Raw genomic sequence first — 20,586 nt, 5'->3', positions numbered from 1 at the left:
CAGCCTTCTTGCATTGGTTCCCCTTAAATCGAGAAGTTTATTTTTCAACAAAGAACAGGAGGCAATATCAAGAGAAATTATTTGGTCACTTATCTGCAGATGACTAGAAAAAACTGCAAGTATACTTTGGAGTTATGGTGTGTTTATCAAGGCATCGGTTGTGGCTGAGAGCATTTCACAGAGTGATTGGTTTTGGTTATGTATTTAATGCACTCATATTATCAAACACAGTACAGTGTCCAGGGTCACAATGCTTCCTGTAAAAAAATGTATGCTGTAGTAGCAAAGAAGGTGTGGTACTGAAAAGCAAAGTGGACTCCCAAGTTGTTGCTGAGTGTTGTAAATGCAAGGAAAGGAGTGTGAAATTGGATTAATCTAACAATAATATACCCAGACTTATGCCCTTGCTTCTCAGATTGTTTGCTTCATGTACTAGAACCATTATTATTGTTTATCTACCTCCCTCTCCTGCCTTCCCCAATTCAAAACACAATAATGGTATGCTTTATGTCCTCAGGTGAGGCACTGCCAATTTAACATCTCTTCCAAAATATGGCAGCTCTAACAATGCATCCCTTCGTCAGCACTGCATGGACTCTGCCAAAACTCAGCCCTATCTGCTGCTTTGATTGTGATAATCGCACCATTTCAATACAGGGTTGTTAGTTGCAAATTGGTTTACTATTGTCACATATACCAAGGTACAGTGAAAAACTTGTCTAGTAAACTGTTCATACAGATTAATTCATTACAACAGGGCATTGAAGTGGTACAAGGTAAAACAATAGCTGTGCAGAATACAGTGTTACAGTTACGGATAAGTGCATTGCAAGTGAACAATAAGGTACAAGGTCATAACAAAGTAGATTGTATGGTCAAGAGCCAACTCATCATATGAGGGAATTGTTCACCAGTCTTATAATAGCAGGACAGAAGCTGTCCATGAGCCTCGTAGGCTTTTATCTTCTGAACAACGGTGGAGGGTGGGGGGGGAAGAGGAGGAGAGAAGAGAGATTGTCCACTGTGAGTGGGTTCTTTGATTATGCTGGCTGCTTTCCCGAAGCTGTGAGATATGTAGACAAAGTCCATGGAGGGGAGGCTGGATTCAGTAATGTGCTGAGATGTGTCCATAACTCTAGTTTCTCGCAGTCATGGGTAGAGCAGTTGTCATACCAAGCTCTGATGCACCCAGATGGGATGCTTTCTATGGTGCATTGATAAAATTGGTGAGAGTCAAAGGGAACATGCCAAATATCTTCACTCTTCCTGCCAGTTTTCTTGGCCATGGCACTGTGTTTGGACCCAGACGTGGTGATGTTCACTCCGAGCAACTTGAAGCTCTCAGCATTAGCACCACTGATATAAATAGGAGCATGTGCATCGCCCCAACACCTCCCCCACCTCCAAAGCTCTTTTGAAGTTGGTACTTCATCTACTGGACTATTTGAACAATTTAGCACTTTAACATTTAATGAAATGAGCAACTGGAACATGAAGCCGAGTGACCCAGGGGAAATCATACCTCATTCTTGATTGGATAAGTAGAATCCTGCTGCTTCTTCAATTTCTTATCTGGACGGCTGATATCCAAATTCTTAATGTAAGTCGACAGGACTTGAGAGACACCAATTCCCGATAGAATACACATCACCGGGGCCAGAACCAACATAAGCCGAACCTACATAATATAAATGAGCAAATTAACAACAAAAAGAAAAGGTACCTTTGTAGGCAAAGGTGGCGAATCAGTGGTTGGGACATACAAGATTTGAGAGCCATTCACTTAGATGCACAAACATTGTCGGTTATTAATTTGGACTGCTGCAAAAAAAAGTTCCATGGATACGTAACATCATGTAGACTGCACAATGCCCGTTTACTTCTATAACTGATGCAGAGGCACAAATCTAAGAAACAAGAGGGAACAACTGACAGAAATGGAGAGCAGCTTTTGTTCAATATGTTTCCTATCCAGAGTGGTTTGAATTTGGCCACATGGAGATCATTGCCAATATCAGAGGCATTGCCCTATCCATTCATGCTACAAACACAAAGCGGTGCCTCTGATGGACCCCAGGATGCTGCACTATCTGCAGGGGGCGCAGGATTAATATCGTTCTCAAAGTTTTCCATGCAGGATGTACACAAGTAATTGAATTTCACATAGACCTGTTCATGGGCTGTGGCATTTACTGTTCAACCCTAGCTGCCTCTGAACTGAGGAGACATTGGGTCAACCACATTAGGGAGGTTGAAATTAAATTGGCCAGATCAAATATGACAGATTTTCTCACCTGCTGCTGGTGCAAGGACTATTTTTAGAAAACACAGGCAAAGTATTTAGCATATAGTCAACAGGTCTAAGATATGTCATCTTATTAGTTAAGTAAACTCAAGTGTAATGATACAGACATCAGAGAATGAATACAGTTGCAAACAGATGGCTTGTTTATTTCTCACATGAATAAAGGGACAGGAAATCCTTTACATTACAAAATAAATATCTTTGAAAGTTGTGGACTATACTGAAGCATTAATCTATTGATCTTTATAGAACAAATCTTGTTAAGCAAAGCCTAAATGGCAGTGATGCTTAACTCCCTGATGAGTTCAATGCTTTTTATGCATGTCTTGATAGGGAGAATATGGTAAAAAAAAAGTAACAAAATATCCCTCTCCTACTAAACAACTCAGACTTGTTTTTTTTAAATAAGGAGGCCGTGCTGAGTACAAGCGACTTTTGGAAGGACTTGCACTGATGTTGTGCTTTGACTATACACTAAACCGAGGCCAGGGATCTTACCCCTGCTGGGTTAAAAATATATTGTTCAAGAGAACATTAATCTACAAGGTGTAATATCACAATCTGTGATACCCGTCACATTCAGTTATGCAGTCATTATTATATCTCAAGCCTAAGTTGTGATTTTAAGTCGTACTGGAACTGCATGTGGGTGCTGTTTTGCATGCATAAAAATAAATCAGTGAACAAAGGAAGAAATTTCAACTGATTGATGCAGTAATGTGGAGGGAGACTAACTCCACAACAGGCACATTTAAGCTGGATTCAGTTACCATACAACACACACAAAAAATGTTGGTGGAACGCAGCAGGCCAGGCAGCATCTATAGGAAGAGGTACAGTCGGCGTTTCGGGCCGAGACCCTTAGTCCTGACGAAGGGTCTCCATTCGAAACATCAACTGTACCTCTTCCTATAGATGCTGCCTGGCCTGCTGCGTTCACCAGCATTTTTTGCGTGTGTTGCTTGAATTTCCAGCATTTGCAGATTTCCTCATATTCAGTTACCATAGCTCACTTCAAGCATTCTACATGCTCCCTATTAGGTGTTATTAAAACCCAATGGCAGTGGTTCATGTGGCAATGATACCAATATTCAAAAGGTTGGAGTGATTCTTACCATCACAGCTGAGAAGTACATACTAGTGACTCCATACATGATGATGAAAATCCTAGCATCTGACAGGTGGTTGAAACAATAGTACAAACCAACTGTAGGTGGAAAGCACAAAAATGCTTCAAGTCAAACACAAGTCAACCAAATTTGCTGAAGACCCCATTTCATAACTTACACAGAAACAAAACAGGACAAGCTTTTATCAAGGAAATATGTGTATGGCCTATATGATATTTTGGAAAGTGGGAAGGTTAATACTACAGCAAATGGGATTGGGCATTTATTGCCATGGATCGAGGATTTCTTTACTGGCAAGAGTATAGGAAAGTGCAGAAATGAGATTCAAGGTGGAGATGAGCAGAGTCACAGAGAACGCCATGTCACAGAGGATGAAGTAGGCAGCCTTTGTGACAGCAAAGTCAGTAGCTAAAATCAAGACCAAAATAATAATGAATGTATAAAGAGTCCAGTTAACAAGAGTGCAAAAACAATAGACAATTTTACAGGAAGTTCTGGTGAAGTGGTTATGTATGGAAAAATGGCAGCCAAATTTACACATAGCAAGATTTCACAAAAAGTAATGAGAAATCGGCAACCAAAAAAACTGAACGATGCAAAATTACAACAAAACAAAACTCAGCAAAAACCACTTTAACTTCTATGTCTTGCCTACAGGCATTTCTGACTTGAAAGAGCATAAAAGTAGTCTGGCAAGTTTTTAAAGTTCCATACAAAGTATAAAAATAACTTTAAAGCATCTTTAGCACCCATAAGCCAAGGATAGAAGGCTGAAAGGAACACCATTGTCCCCACGATAGCAATGTTACCTCATCACAGATCTGCCAATAAACAAAATCTAACAGCACTCTGGGAGTGTGTTCACTACACCGAATACAGTGATTCAGGAAGATGGCCCCTAAAGAGTAATGAAGAGTAACTCATGCAGTCTATTCTTCGACTCATTCATTTCTCAAATGAATAAAACATACAGTACCACGAAAAACTCTTAGGCGTGTGAGTGAGTGAGTGAGAGAGTGAGAGAGTGAGAGAGTGAGAGAGTGAGAGAGTGAGAGAGTGAGTGAGTGAGTGAGTGAGTGAGTGAGTGAGTGAGTGAGTGAGTGAGTGAGTGAGTGAGTGAGTGAGTGAGTGAGTGAGTGAGTGAGTGAGTGAGAGAGTGAGAGAGTGAGAGAGTGAGAGAGTGAGAGAGTGAGAGAGTGAGAGAGAGAGAGAGAGAGAGAGAGAGAGAGAGAGAGAGAGAGAGAGAGAGAGAGAGAGATAGTTAGTTAGTTAGTTAGTTGAGTTGGGGTGCCTAAGACTTTTGCACAATACTGTATATGTCAACGTGAAGCAGACAATGAGTTTATAAATCTGGTGGGAGCAAAAGATGTTGGGAATGGTGAGGGTGGAGTGCCGTGGGAAGGGTTGTGGGACAGGTGGCAGAGAAGGAGTGCAGGGGTGGGGGATGGCGAGGGTGCAGACACACCCAGCCCTGAGACACCAGGCAAGGTCATTTGATCCCAACAATTGGTTTATTGATCATTACAGATTGTCCCTCTGGTGCTTCCCGCTTCCTCCCCTCTCTCTTCCCCTTTTCCCAACCATGATTCTCCTCTCCATGCCCCCTTCCCACTCTCAGTTGACAACAGAGACCCATATCAAAGTTAGGTTTATCAACTCATAGATGTCATGAAATTTGTGTTTTTTTGTGGCAGCAGTACAGTGTAATACATAAAATTACTTCAGTACTGTGCAGAAGTCTTAGGCACCCTAGCTATATAAATGTACCTAAGACTTTTGCACAGTACTGGATTCCAATTCAAATTAATTTAATATATCAAATTCTCCATTTAGAAAGATCACTGTAATATTTCAGCATTAAACACTGATTATGGTTCCACTGACTAGTTTGGTTGCAAATTTAAGTTGTAGTTCCTGCTGCTTTAGTGAGGACACTGATGCAGTTGCTGCCTGTTTGGTGCCATTGCAAAGGGCAGAAATTGCTGAAGTTTGTTTGCAAGATGTAACTGAACAGTGTACACACACACACCAAAAAAAGCGTAAATGGGCAGCATTTTGGGATAATGGAGAAAGGGAAAAAAAAATGCCCCTCACAGAGCACAAGCATTTTAAGGACAGTCAGTCTGATCATTACAGCTGAAAATGGGTTTTAATACATTCAGGTCAAATTGCAAGTGAGAAAGGATCTAGTGCTTTTTTTGCAAATCACTCTGTACACTACAAAGTGTACAATTTGTTTGCACCAGTTTTGCTGATAAATAGCCAATTTCATTATATATTAAAAAAAAAGTGAATAGGCCAGTGTGTTTATACTGCCCTCCAAACTTCAGTTTACTTGCATCTACCATCTCAGAATTACAACAGCAAGTTGATATTTAAAAAAGGCAAAGTGAGAAGAGGATAAGTAACCAATAGCTATCATCAGAAAGAGAAAACACTCATTTAAATATTAACTTCTTCACTCAAATAGGAAGCTACACAGATCCTCTACTAGCCCAAGGGAGCTTTCAGGATGGAACTTTACATAATCACCCAAAATAAATATGCAGATTTTTTGACATAGCTTTGTAAATACGCATACCTGGGAACATGAAGACAAGGAGTTGCAGGTCAAAATAATATGAAGACCAGGTGGTGGGCTGATGCTCAGAGACAGAGGCAATAATGGGAATGTTGTTCTTTGCATAGGAAGGATCTAGTAAAGAGTAGAAACGGCCAGTCCACGGGGAGATCTTGCCTGCAATGAAACCAATTTTCCTAGTTATAGTGAGAAAACAAGTAGTTTATTGTTACAAGATGTGGTGTGGGTTTTAAGCAATCTCAAAACATTTATTCTCTGAATGATAAGTCGAATAGAAGGATGTCCCTTCAGAAGAGAGATGAGGAATTTCTTCAGCCAGAGGGTGGCGAATCTATGGAATTCATTGCTACAGGTGGTTATGAAGGACAAGGCATTGTGTATATTTAAAGTGGAGGTTGATTGGTTCTTGATTAGTAAAGGCGACAAAGGTTACAACTTGAATATTGTTTTATTGAATTGTTTTTATGCTTGTACATTATTGTGGTTTGGAATTTCAAGGTCATAATTGTGTTTCTATTGAATTTATTGATATTGCTGACACTCACTGAAACATGTTTACTTATTGGGAAACATGCTTGTGTGTCAATAGTGATTTAATAGAGTCGGTGTACATGAAGAAGGCAGGGCAATGGATTTGAGGGATAATAAATCAGCTATGATGGAAAGGTGGAGAAGACTCGACGAGCCAAATGGCCTAATTCTGCTCCCGTGTCTTCCAAAACCACAAGTAAAGAAAGAGGAAATTGTGGAACAAATAAATAACCAACAGGAAGTGTCAGACATGATCACTGACTGCAAGATTTATAAATGCTAATTGATAATCACAAAGCAATCTGTTTTCATGTAGGCATAGCAAAGGTAAAGTAAGAAACGAAGGAGCAAATACAACTGGTTGGAGTTGACTGGATATGCCAACTATGAGCGATTGAATCTCAAGTACTAATCAGATGTGTACATGCAGGTGATAAGAGTTACCTAGGATGGAGCCTGTCTACCATGAGGTAAAGCAATAGGCATGGTTTCCCCAGAAGCAGAGAAGGTCAAGAGGGAGCATGATTGAGCTACATAAACTTGAAGGATATTGGGAAAAGTTTCCAGCAGTCTATTCTATCAGAGTTTGATAAAACGAGAGGACATAGATTTAGAAGGGATCTGAAGGAGACCCTTTTCACATAGAAAGCAGTGAGCAACTGAAACACAATGCCTGAGAGTGGTGTGGAAGCAGGGTCACTGACAGCATTTAAAAAGTGTCTTGATGAGCAGTTGAATCACCTCTGTGTAGAAGGCTGTGAGCTAAAAGGTGAGGGCTAAAGAGCCTGCTTCCATGCTGTATAACCCCATCACACGCACTGTGGAACATGAACTGCACTTGTCAGTCACTTAAATTCAATACAGGTCCTGAAAAATGAAATTACTTGACATCAGTTCTATTAAAATCCTTGACATCAGACAGGATGAGAAGCTCAAGTGTTCTACCAAGCCCAGGGTAGCCAGACCCCTGGATATGGTGTTCCAGCCAGGATTGGCTGCATAAACTTGAGGAATGGGGTACAAACATCTTAAGGGCCAGGCTTAAGCTGACCTAAAAGGTGAAGATTTTTAAGATCCTTCAATTCTATTATTCATTGGTTTTACATGAGACATTCCAGAGCATCCTCTCCAAATTGGATGGGACGTCCAGGGGCTTCGGAAAGGCTTTTGACAGAGACTATTAAAGTCTGGCCTCCACACTAAACCCCATTCGGGGAACGGCTCAGCTCTCTGTATTCAGGCAGGTGAGAATGGGCACACAATAGGTGGGCCAGACCCAACACTCAGTCCAAAGTGTTACAAATTTTCTGAACCTTCTATCAGCACGCAATGAATTTCCATAAATGAACAGCATGAAACAAGACAGTCTGCTTCAGCCAAATGGCTATCTGTAGCAAAGACAAAGATTACCCAGTGATCATCATCAAGACCTGATGAAGTTTAATATGAGAGGCACAGATAGAGTAGACAGCTGGTATCTTTTTCTCCCAGAGTTGAAATGCCTAATGTCAGGGGGCATGCATTTAAGGTGAGGGGGCTCTAGGCAAGTTTCTATCTTAGCTTTTAGTGCTTAGCAAGTGCAGTGAGAATGAATCCAGGGTCAGTGGTATATTTTTGTGTGAGGTGTGGGAACTCTGGGAGAGCGCCAATCTCCCTGAGAACTACATCTGCATGAGGTGCATCAAACTGCTGCTCATTACAAACCATATTAGGGAACTGGAGCAGTTTGATAGGCTGGTGAAGAAAGCTTATAGAATGCTTGCCTTTAGTAGTCGAGGAACTCTAGTTAGGCTGCACCTGGAGCACAGTATTCAATTCTGGTCACCCTATTACAGGAAGGATATCGAAGATGCAGAAGAGGTTTTACCAGAATTGGAGGCAATGTGCAACGTGGAGAGGTTGGACACATTTGAATTGCTTTCTCGGAGTGGCAGAGGCAGGGGGGAAGATCTGATAGAGGTTCATAAAATTATGAGAGATATAGAGTAGACACCCAGTATCTTTTTCCCCAAGATTGCAATGTCCAATACCAGAGGGCATGCATTTGAGGTGAGAGGGGTTCAAAGGAAATATGTGGGGCATGTTTTATTTTAAAAAAAACAGACAACAGTGGGTGCCTGAAATGCGCTGCCTGGGATGGTGGTGATGGCAAATATGATAGAGGCATTCAAGACGTTCTTAGATGGGTACATTAATGTGCAGGAGTTTGAAAGATATGGACACTTTGCAGGCAGGAGAGGTTAGCTTGGCATTTGATTACTATTTTAAATTAGTTCGGCACAACGTTGTGGACCAAAGGTATACTGTACTGTTTTATGCTCTGAACCACCATATACACTCAATGGTCACTTTATTAGGCAAGCTTGTGTGATCTAAGTGACTTTGACCACGGAACGATTGTTGGTGTTGGATGGGGTGGTTTGAGTATCTCAGTAACTGGGATTTTCTTGCACATCAGTCTCTAGAGTTTACAGAGAATGGTGCAAAAAACAAACAACAAAAAATACCCAGTGATCAGCAGATCTGAGGGTGAAAACGCCTTGTTAATGAGAGAGGTCAGAGGAGAATGGCCAAACTGGTTCAAGCTGACAGGAAGGTGACTGTAATTCAAATAATCACTCGTTACAACAGTGGTGTGCAGAAGAGCCTCTCTGAACACGCATGTCGAACCCTGAAGTAGACAGGCTACAGCAGTAGAAGACTCCACCTTGTTCCACTCCTGTACCTAATAAAGTGGCCACTGAATATAGCCTTCTGCCTGAGATTTCTGCCAGCGAGTTGGTGGATGTAAAGAGAGAGTAAAGGAAGGAGATTAGAAGCAATATACACAGTAATACTGCACCTGTAAGCATCAGTACGGTTCCTGCAGACAAAACAACCAATCCCACCAGAGAGATGACACTCTTGAAAAGGATCTCAAATTGTTGTGGATTCAACTTGCTGCGTAGATAGTCAACAAAGGCATGGATTTGGCACAGGCCAAAGACACCCAAGGCTGCCATATGTTCCGAAGATTGGACGGGCTGCGTGGAGGGACAAGAAAACAGACTAATAAAGCTTTCCTTTATCAGATCCTCACAGCAATACAGTACATGGGCTTGTTGCATCCCACGCACAAACTACACAATATCGTACCATGGAGTTTATTGGTGAACGGCAGTGATCTGTTTTCTGGTGAGTGCAATTTTAGGGACAACAGAAGTAAAAGCTGAAACTGTAACATATTTAGAGTAAATGTACCCAGAGCCTGTTAATTATTAGGAGAGAGAGAGGGGGGGGGGGAAGAGGAGGGAGGAGAGAGAGAGAGAGAGAGAGAGAGAGAGAGAGAGAGAGAGAGAGAGAGAGAGAGAGAGAGAGAGAGAGAGAGAACGAGAACATCTTATAACTGCTGTGAAAATGATTAAAAGAGTGAGTAGTCACTGCACAAGATGCTTATTTGAATTGAAAATTTAGCCTGCAATTAAGTGCATATACCTTGAAATGGGTATTTGCAAAGAAATAATTTAGAGCAAGAGACCCTAGTCTTAAAATTAGATCTAGGTAATCTAGAAATGAAATCAGGAGATATTTTGCCCCACGCACAGAGCTTAGTGGATATCCTGAATTTGCTTCTGCATGAGGTTATAGATTCTGAAAATTAAGAAAAAAAGACAAGTTTGGAGATCAATACATTTTTGTTTGGAGGAACATCAATATATTTGGATCAAAGCCAAGTAAATGCAAGATCAGTAAGTATTTAATCAAAGAATGAAGCAAGCTGAGGGGTCTACTTCTGTTCCTACACCTTGATAAACTTGAACAAGAAGAAACCTGAGAGATATCAAACATGCCAAGGTTAAAATTACAGCATAGCCAAAACTAGGTAGGTACGACCACTTTTACAACATTAACTATAGAGAGCAGTAGACACTGATATGAAATTCATTCGTTGTTTCTCTGCCAAAATGATTCGGCTTATTGGTCCAAATTAGCAGTACAGGCAAACCTTATGTTATAGTTGTTCTAGTTATGGAAATTTGCCCTTACAAAATTCAGAAATAACTACTCCAAATTTTGAGATACTAAGTAAAATTTGTTCTCACAGAACTGATACTGAAATAAAAAGCCAGTACAAAATTCTGTTGTCACTTGCATTTCTTAAGGCATGAGCAAATGATGCAACTTTGCATTACAGAAAATTGATACAGGCTGTTTTCTAGGAATGCAAACCCCACCAACAGGGAGCCTCTCTGTACATCCTTTGGGTCACACTACCCTGAATGCTAAGTTATAGCTTGTTCAAGTTTTGGGGAACTTTTTATTTCTTTAAATAGAGGAAGTAGCTTTACAAACCTGGAATCCCACAAAAGAAATCTGCATGGAGAGGATAGTCCCCAGGCTGTATACTGTACAGTACGCAACATAGATCCGGTGAGAAAATCGACCAGTCAACATGAGGATAAGTACATGAAGTGGGATCAGATTAATCAGGAAAACATAACCTCCCCAAGAGGAAACCTGAGAGATAAAAAAAAACATGCCAAGGTTAAAATTTCAGCATAACCAAAAACAAATCGGCATGAACACTTTTAGAACATTAGTCTTCTGTTTGTCTACCAAAAACCATGCATGTTTCAAGTTACAGATCAAAATAGTTGAACCAAATGGCACTTGCATAATATGGTTATCTCATTACCTTGATCATTAGTAGATCCATTAATGACTAATTCAAGACTCAATAAAATATCAAAACATAAATGCTTTTTGCAATACATCATAGCTCCAAAGCAGCCCAATATATTCTAAGAATCTCCACATTTCTAATACTAATTTTAATGGCATAGACAGATTTGCACATGTACACATTTGCACTGGTGCAATCCCATTCTCCCACTTATTTCCCTTTCACACAGCCACCAACTTCACCTCGTTCTCCTACAACCCACTTGCACTAAGGGTAACTATCAATTAACCAACTAACTAGCATGTCTTTGGGATACAGAAAGAGTCTAGAACACCCAGGACACACCCACTTGGTCATAAGGAATTATACAGACACCACACAGATAAATCAGTTTAGAAACTGACTCACTGGAACTGCAAAGCAGAAACTCTAGTAGTTAGGTCACTGTACGGCTCTTAAATGCCTTTGTTAAATATGATATTTGATATTGGATATTGTATCAGGGCCTGTGTTATTACCATTTCCAATCTCATTACATATTGTTAAGCTCTGAATAATTAATTTTACACCTAAAATTTTCCATGAAGTACCCTTCAAAGCAGCTAGATTATCTGACACACAGTGAGCAGTAGTCAGATTTAGATGCTGGTAATATGATAAGTAAGATTACAGGCTCAATTTTTTTCATGAGATGGAGTACAGAAGGTCGTAAAGGGTAGGGCAGCGGGGAACCTTCAATAACTGGATGCTTCTGCACCAAGATTGTGAATGAAGTGTTCTTTTACATCAACCACAAAGTGACACAGCTGATTTTCATAACCTTTTCTATACACGCAAGAAAGCTCTCCACCTGCCAGACAACAACCATCTCAGGCTCCAATCATAGAACCTCATAACACAGGTGGCAACAATATGAGCCATCAGACCAGTGACTTCCTCACTCTTTCTGTGGAACCAATAAAATTCATAAATATTCAATCAACTCCCTTTTGAAATCGTTTTAAGCACTGTGTTATTTTGGGAAGAAAATAAACTGAGAGTGACCAACAGCTCGCCAAACAATACATATAGTAAATACACCAAAATGAAGAAAATCTGACAACTGAAAGTCTCTCCATGTGAGATAGTTGCTGTCAAGCTAAATTTAATTGAAGGTTAAAGAGGGGTTACCTTGTGTTTTAAGACATAGCAGCACAATTAGGCCATTTGGCCCATCAAGGACATTCTGATCCAAGGCTGTGAGCATCAGATACTAAAATAAATTGCCATCTTGTAGGCATACAATTTCTATGTGATTGACACCATACACTCTGGAGATTTCCAATGTAGAATTCCAGTGCTATATCTGATAGTATCCACAGAACGTCTTGCTGGCTTCTTTGTTTAAAATGGTTGCTGGAATTCACTGGATCTTCAGGCACAAAGTATCAATCAATATTAATAAAGAAATTATTTCAGAAAACTTTGAAATTAGACAGGCATCCACAATTTGCTTTCCAATATATGATTGATAAAGAAAATGCAAACAATGAACAGCAAATAAAATTGCTTCAATTTTTTTTTTCAGTAGCTGTATTCAGAATTTTGCCACCTATTTATGTGTATACATTAAAATGACTTAGAATCAAAAATTTTGGCCTTTGTGAAATTAACGTTTGAACTGGTGAAAATGCTGATCTTGAAAAGGCATCAGTGATTGTCATAGCTAAAGTTGTGCAGGAAGAAATCACACCTTTGCACGATTTCTGTAAATTGTAAACATGTAACTGCCAGAGAAGTCACCTGTCATTCTTTCAATAGCAGCTTGTACTTACATTATTAGTAATTAAACTAAAAATAAATGCATTATGCTGTCTTTTACTTCTAAAAACTAAAGCAGATTTCTATACCCTTGAGAAACCCATGAAGTAGTATGATTTATCATGTCGATCAAAGTGATATGACACCATGATTGGGGGTGTAGTGGACAGTGTGGAACGATATCAACTGGATCAGCTGGGAATATGGGCTGAAAAATGGGAGATGAAATTTAGTGCACACAAGTGTGAGGTGTTGCACTTTGGGAGCACAAACAAGACTTACACAATCGGAGGTGTCCCGTAAAATGAAGAGATCTGGGAAACATGTTTGCGTTATGTCATCTTGAATTTTACATGCGTGTGTGCGCATGTGCCTGTAGGAAACTGATTTGGGATTAGTGCAACAAAAATGGATGCAAGTTCATTTGGATGCCTGTTAATCTTTGTGATAAATATGATTGTAACTCTGCTCATTACACTTAACCAGGTTACCAGAATTTAAAACAAATATATTTTAACTGGGAATATCACACAATTAAACAGTGCCTGACTGCTTGTGTTGGTTCATGGACAGTTTACTAATTGTGCTTGTCCACTGAATATGTTGAAGTGCCTGTTCAGTGTGTGTTAGCCGTGCTTAGGGTAACACACCTCTAGGTGTGCTAGGGTAATCAGCTATTCACTGGATTTTAGAAGAATGAAGGGAGATCTCATTGAAACCTACCAAATATTGAAAGGCATAGTGTGTACGTACAGAGGATGTTGTTTCCTATAGTGGGGGAGTCTAGGACCAGAAGGCACAACCTCAGACTACAAGGATGGCCATCTAGAACAGTGATAAGGAAGAATTTCTTTAGTTAGACAGTGGTGAATCTGTTGAATTCATTGCCACAGACGGCTGTGGAGGATAAATGATAGGGTATATTAAAAGCAGAGGTTGATAGGCTTTGGATTACAAAGGGTGGCAAAGGTTTTGGGGAGAAGGCAGGAGAATGGGGTTGATAGGGAAAATAAATCAGGCATGATGGAATGGCAGAGCAGACTTGATGGGCCAAATGGCCCAATTCTGCTCCTTTGTCTCTTTTTTTTTTATTAAATGCAATTGTGAACAATAGCCAGATCAGAAATGCTGATCAAGTCAGCTAGTTCCCAAAGAGAACTCTGATAGGCCAATCAGATGGTTCACTGCTACTCAGCGAGAGAACACAAAAAAAATCATATGTACAATTAAAAAATAGTAGAAATACTGGAGTCATGATGAAGTCTGCTGGAGAGAGACATTTATACACACGCTGTCCTCCATAATTCAAAGAGATTGAGGGATAAGGTTGCAGGGTGACAAAACGTGGCAGGAGCACTTGGAACTAAAAACTAATCCCTACCGGGAGAGAACAGCACCTGTTCTTTCCGCACTGTTCTCCAGCAGTTTAACGACTAAGTCCAGCCAGAGCATAACTCACAAGTGCTCTTGAAAGTCAGGTACTAACCCTACCTACCAACAACCAAGCATTGCCATCCTGGTGCCCTTCATGATAGCTTATGAGGAAGCATGTGACTTCCCTCCCAGAGATGATAGGTGTTTGTGCACTCAACTCTTGAAGGCTTGGACCCCATCGTCGCAGATATTTCCAACCACAGCACCTAGAAGGCTGTTCCAAATTCTGATAGCACAGTGAAGGAAGCTTCTATCCAGTGTGTAGGTTCTCGCATCAGGCATAGAAACAGCATGAGCAGGCACAGATAAACTTGATTGTGTGGTGCGCCGTCTCTCATAAAATGAAGGCAGCCACGGCGCGAAGGTCTGCAGGGCTGTGGCTGGTGTGCATTTTGTATAGAAAGTCTTACTGTCTTATGGTCTTAATGGAGGTCTATAATTCCGTAAAAGTAGCATCACAGGTAGATAGGGTCGTAAAGAGAGCTTTCAGCACATTGGCCTTCATAAATCACGGCACTGAGTACAGGAGTTGTGATGTTGTGTTGAAGTGGTAAAAGATGTTGGCGAGGCCACATTTAGAATACTGTGTGGAATTTAGATCACCTAATTAAAGGAAAGATATCAGTAAGATTGAAAAAGTGCAGAGAAAATTGACAAGGATGTTGTCAGGACTTAAGGAATTGAGTTGCAGAGAAAGGTTGAATTGGTTAGGACTAGAGCACAGGAAAATGAGGGAAATCTTGTAAAGGTAGTCAACATTTTGGGGGGTTATACACTGGGTAAATACACATAAGCATCTTCCCCTCAGATTAGTTGAGACAAGAGCTAGAGGTCATAGGTTTAGGTTAAATGGTGAAATATTTAAGGGGAACTTTAGGGGAAAGCTCAGAGGATGGTGCGAGTGTGGAACAAGCTACCAGTTGAAGTGGTAGATGTGAGTTCAATTATAGTTTTTATGTTTGGATAAGGTACATGAATGCGAGGGGTTTGGAGGAATATGGTCCAGCTGCAGGCTGAAGATCAGGTTGACATGGATTAGATTGACCTGTTTCTGTGCTGTAGTGCTTTGTGACTCTGACTTATTTATTCATCTGGGAAAGCAATACATTGGGATGGAATCCATCCTTCCCTCTCTGAACAGTAAACAAAATAACAAAGCCGCTTCAGCCATTTCCTGGTAGTGTTTGAACAAAGTTGTGACCAAAGGTATGAATGAATGAGATAGTATATTATGAGATTCAAAAGTATCAACAAAAAGACTGATATTTGAAATAGTGATTACACAGGTCCTGCTGCAACATTCAATGACATCTATTAAAGACAGTATCTGCACAAGTTTTGGGACAGAATTAGCTCATTCTGTCTGCCTTGGAGTTCAACCAAATGCTTACCATGTAGAAGTAGGCGATTGCACAAATAGCAGACCAGTAGATGGAGCCAGTTTTCACAGCCTTAATCCAAGTGTAGTATGTGAGCAACATGCAGAAGATAGCAATCCCTGTACAGAAAAGTATCACATTACTAAAAGGCAGTAAACTAATTTAACGGGCAACTTAAACAAATCACATCCATTTTCATTGGCATTCTTCATTGAACATAATAACTCCAGACCACACCCAAGATCCAGGAAACAAAACTTGATTTTCAAAAAACAAGAGAAAATCTGCAGATGCTGGAATTCCAAAGCAACACACACAAAATGCTGGAGGAACTCAGCAGGCAAGGCAGCATCTCTGAAAAAGTGTAAACAGTTGACATTTTGGGTCAAGACCCTTCGGCAGGACTGGAGAAAAAAAAAATGGAGTAGATTTATAAGGTGGGGGGGAAGAGAGCTAGAAACCTAAGATGATAGGTGAAACTGGGGGGGGGGGGGTGATGAAGTAAAGAGTTGGGAAGTTGACTGGTGAAAGAGATACAGGGCTGGAGAAGGGGGAATCTAATAGGAAAGGATAGAGAACCACAGCAGAAAGAAAAACTGGGAGGAACACCAGAGAGAGGCAATGGGCTGGCAAGGAGATAGGTGAGAGGGGGGGAAAAAGGAATGGGGAATGGTGGGGGGGGGGGGGAAGGGGCATTACCAGAAGTTTGAGAAATCGATGTTCATGCCATCAGGTTGGAGGCTACCCAGAAGGAATATAAGGTGTCGTTCCTCCAACCCAAGTGTGGCCCCATCGCAACAGTAGGGGAGGACATGGATTGACATGTCAAAATGGGAATGGGAAATGGAATTAAAACAGATGGCCACTGGGAAACCTCGCTTGTTCTGGCAGACCTGGTAGTTGCTCCACAAAGCAGTCTTCCAATCTATGTCGGGTCTCACCCGAGGCCACACCAGGAGCACTGGACAGAGTATATAACCTCAACAGACACACAGGTGAAGTGTCGTCTCACCTGGACTATTTGGGGCCCCCAAATGGTAGTGAGGGAGGTGGTGTAAGGACAGCTGTAGCAGTTGTTCCACTTGCAAGGATAAGTGTCAGGAAGGAGATCAGTGGGGAGGGCTGAATGGACAACAGAGTCGTATAGGGAACAATTCCTGCAGAAAGCAGGAGGGAAAGACGTGCTTGGTGGTGGGACCCAGTTGGAGATGGCGTAAGTTCCGGAGAATCATATGCTGGACATGGAGGTTGGTGGGGTGGTAGGTGAGGACAAGAGGGAACTTATCCCCAGTAGGGTGGCGAGAAGATGGGATAAAAGCAAATGGAAGAGATGTAGTTCAGGGCAGTGTTGATGATGGAGAAGGGAAGCCCCTTTCTTTGAAAGAGAACATCTCCTTCATTATGGAATGAAAAGCCTCATCTGAGAGCAGGTGCGGCAGAGATGGAGGAATTGAGAGAAGCGTTTTTACAAGTAACATGGTGGGAAGAGGTATAGTCCAGGTAGATGTGAGAGTCCGTGGGTTTATAATAGACATCAGTAAATAAGCCGTCTCCAGAAATAGAGACGAAGAGATTGAAAAAGGGGAGGGAGGTGTCGGAAATGGACTAGGTAAATTTGAGGGCAGGGTGGAAGTTGGAGGCAAAGTTGATAAAGTCGACAAGCTCCAACACAGGAAGCAGCACCAACAGTCATCGATGTAGCGTAGGAGAAGTGGGGGAGTGACACCAGTGTAGGCTTGGAACAGACTGTTCCACGTAGCCGACAAACAGGCAGGCATAGCTGGGACCCATGTGAATGCCCATGGTTACATCTTTGGTTTGAAGGAAGCGGGAGGAGCCAAAGGAGAAATTATTAAAAGTGAGGACGTTCCGCTAGGTGGAGGGGAACTGGTTGGGTCTAGTGTCCTGGGAGAAACGGAGAGCTCTGAGGCCTTCCTGGTGTGAGATGGACGTGGTATAACCAGGATAGGAACATTGAAACTTGCTGCTCTTAAAATATTCTATACCTGGGCAAAATTCTACTTGATCTGGCATAGATGGTAACTGTTGGCCTTTGGATAAGATGCTGATCCAAGTACCTGTTCATCTGTCCTTCCAATCAAGGTAATTAAAATTTGAGAATGAGGACAATAATTTTAAAACTGAAGCAACCTAGTGATAATGGGTGAATAACACAAAATGCAAGCAATAGATCAAGGGAAACCGGTGAGGGAATATTTACAATAGTTATATTTTGAGGGGAACCAGATAGTACAGAAACTGGTCCATCAGCCCATTTAGTCTTGTCGACCAAGATTCCCATCTGACCTAATCTCATTTGTCCAAGCTCCTCTAAACAAAGTAACACAGATATAAATGAGGGCTTCAGCAGCAGATGAGCAGAGACAAGGGCAAAGAGAGAGACACCAGGGTGGGGTGGAAATAGGGATAATACACCATTGAAACAACTTGTTTTGTGAATTTGGAGGTATGCTTTAACACTAGAAGTATTTGTAGTTCATTAGCATTAAGGTTTAGATTGCTTCTTTGCACTGTAGCAATTGCTGCAGATATAAGATTAATTAAACCAATTTATCCAACACAATGAACACTTGGAATTTGCTCTTTACCTTCATTATCATAGGAGCCAGCTACTGACCGAGAGATGTAACCAGGAACTACAGCAATCATAGCTGCAGCTAACAAGCCAGCACCAGCATCCTGAAACACAATCATATTAATGCAGCACAGATTATTTTTCTTTAAAAAATTATGTCAAACACTTTAACCTTGAATCAAAATTAGAAAATATGTTAAAACTTTAGGTGAGAGATTCGTTGACAAATTTCAAGGATTTATCTCCACCTAATACACAAATCTGTCCATATGGTAATGTTTCCTGTGTCTCAAGCAGTGTTTTAATTGCAAATAGTTGCTTTAGACAGAAATAGTTATTTGCTCTTAATATAGTACTTACTCAATCTCATCAAAGTACTCATCTTAATATTGGCTGTTAAAACAGGTTACTCATCACAGTTGTGAATATTACTTGATCCACTTCTGATATTTTTTACTCATAGCAATTGTTGGATTTGAATGTTTAATTTTAACTGTCATTTCCTTTGCAGTTTAAAAATTGATTATCTGCTTGTATTTTAAGTTGCCTTTATATTCAGAACAGTTTATTATGTCTCACATGGCTATATAAAGCATAATTCTGAAAACTTCTTTGTTCTTTCATTAAGTGAATGAGTATTTTCTCATTGGTTAATTTTTACTGCAGTATTGACTAAGTTATTTCTAATTGGTTTATCCTTATCTACAGATTTGAATGGAAATTTTCTCATTTTTGGGTATAAAAGTAGCTGTTTTATGCTAGGTGTTATATTTTAGTTTCTCTCTTCAAGTAGCAGTGACCCCTGTCACTATTCTGTTCCTGTCTTTGTTCTATCAACTCTTAATAAAAAGGATGGTGAAACAACAAGTTTTAGGACTCGTTCTGCTTCTAAAAGAACCTTGGATTTAAAACACCTGTATCTAGCATAACCCACACCCTGTGGCAGTGTTAAGTGTGCGTATTATAGACCTCGCACTTTATAGCTGGTGTGGCTTTTCAACTTACTCACAGGTTAGATGTAACTTTTAAACCATGGAACTCCAGGAACAAGAAATCATTTGAAAACAATGCTAAAACATCTGAAGTTCTAACTCCCTAAGTAACGAGTTCTGTCCTAGAGCACATCGTATAGATGGACTAGCTAACATTGTGACCTTGTTGATTTTAAGCACCTCCATCAAATTTCAGGCATATCTCTCATGTAAACTAAGTAGTGCCAGTATTAGCAGTTAAGAGCCACTTTTAGGATGGTCTTTAAATCTTCTGCAAATATACCACCACAAATATTGAATGCAAGTTACACTGGACAACAAAGATTTTGCTTCCTGAATACTTTTGGGTGTATCTTATGGACTTTGGGCTGCTGTTCATGAAAATCACCATTAAATTTCCCTATTGCACGCCACTTCAGTTCATAATTCAAGTCAATTAAAACATTGCCCACAACGTAAGCTGAAAAGTTTGCGACCTTGCCCAGGTATACCTGGGCGTGCTTAGGCAGGGCAGATGCTGCATGGCAGGTCAGGTTTTAGAAAGGCTATAAAAAAAAATATCACACACACACTGTTCTATGCATTGCATTTACATGTATATTAGTTTGCGATCATGTTGATGCGCATGCTTTAAGTGCATAGCGTACTCATTATAATAAAGTAATTGTATTTTCAGAAGTATTTGTGACAGCAAAGTGTCTCACCAATGTTGCAACAGCTGCAAATACTTTGTTATGATTGTGGCAAGCATATGCTTCAATCTCAAAGACGGAACATGGCTCCCCTTATTAAGAAAGCCTATGAGCTCTACCTTGGGCGACCAAGACAAAGCCTGGGCTCCTCACATTTGTTGCGCAACATGCACTGCTGATCTTAGAGCTTGGCTCAGAGGTACTCGGAAGTCAGTGCTGTTCGCTGCCCTGATCATATGACGAGAGCAGAAGAATCATGAGACAGACTGCTACTTCTGTCTGATCAGTGTATCTGATTTCTCTGCTAAAAACAAGAAATCCATTGAAACCTGTGTCGCCGTATGACAGTCTTCCAGTACCGAAGCCACCAGTACGTGGAGTGTAGAGGAGATAGATGAAGATGCCATGATCCAAGAGCCAGGAATGGAAAATGACATCGATACTGATTTTGAACCCTTTATGCCAAGTGAGCCTCACCTGATA

General features: G+C 40.7%; 1 protein-coding gene across 2 annotated transcripts in view; it reads right to left on the bottom strand.

Annotated features, from left to right (window-relative positions):
• The window catches only part of stt3a (STT3 oligosaccharyltransferase complex catalytic subunit A), a 77,572-nt gene that overhangs the window by 12,266 nt on the left and 44,720 nt on the right, over positions 1-20,586 (bottom strand). For both annotated transcript variants that reach the window (XM_072238392.1, XM_072238391.1), the window contains exons 6-12: positions 18,433-18,523; positions 15,836-15,942; positions 10,880-11,044; positions 9,390-9,570; positions 6,017-6,172; positions 3,421-3,512; positions 1,523-1,678 (exon numbers count right to left, since the gene is read on the bottom strand). In XM_072238392.1, the coding sequence (XP_072094493.1) occupies positions 1,523-1,678; positions 3,421-3,512; positions 6,017-6,172; positions 9,390-9,570; positions 10,880-11,044; positions 15,836-15,942; positions 18,433-18,523 (948 nt within the window). The remainder of the gene's footprint in view (positions 1-1,522; positions 1,679-3,420; positions 3,513-6,016; positions 6,173-9,389; positions 9,571-10,879; positions 11,045-15,835; positions 15,943-18,432; positions 18,524-20,586) is intronic.

This window comes from Mobula birostris, chromosome 20, assembly GCF_030028105.1.
Source record: "Mobula birostris isolate sMobBir1 chromosome 20, sMobBir1.hap1, whole genome shotgun sequence".
Lineage (NCBI taxonomy): Eukaryota > Metazoa > Chordata > Chondrichthyes > Myliobatiformes > Myliobatidae > Mobula > Mobula birostris.
The sequence above is the reverse complement of the archived record's forward strand: the minus strand, read 5'-3'. Positions and strand labels throughout refer to the sequence as shown.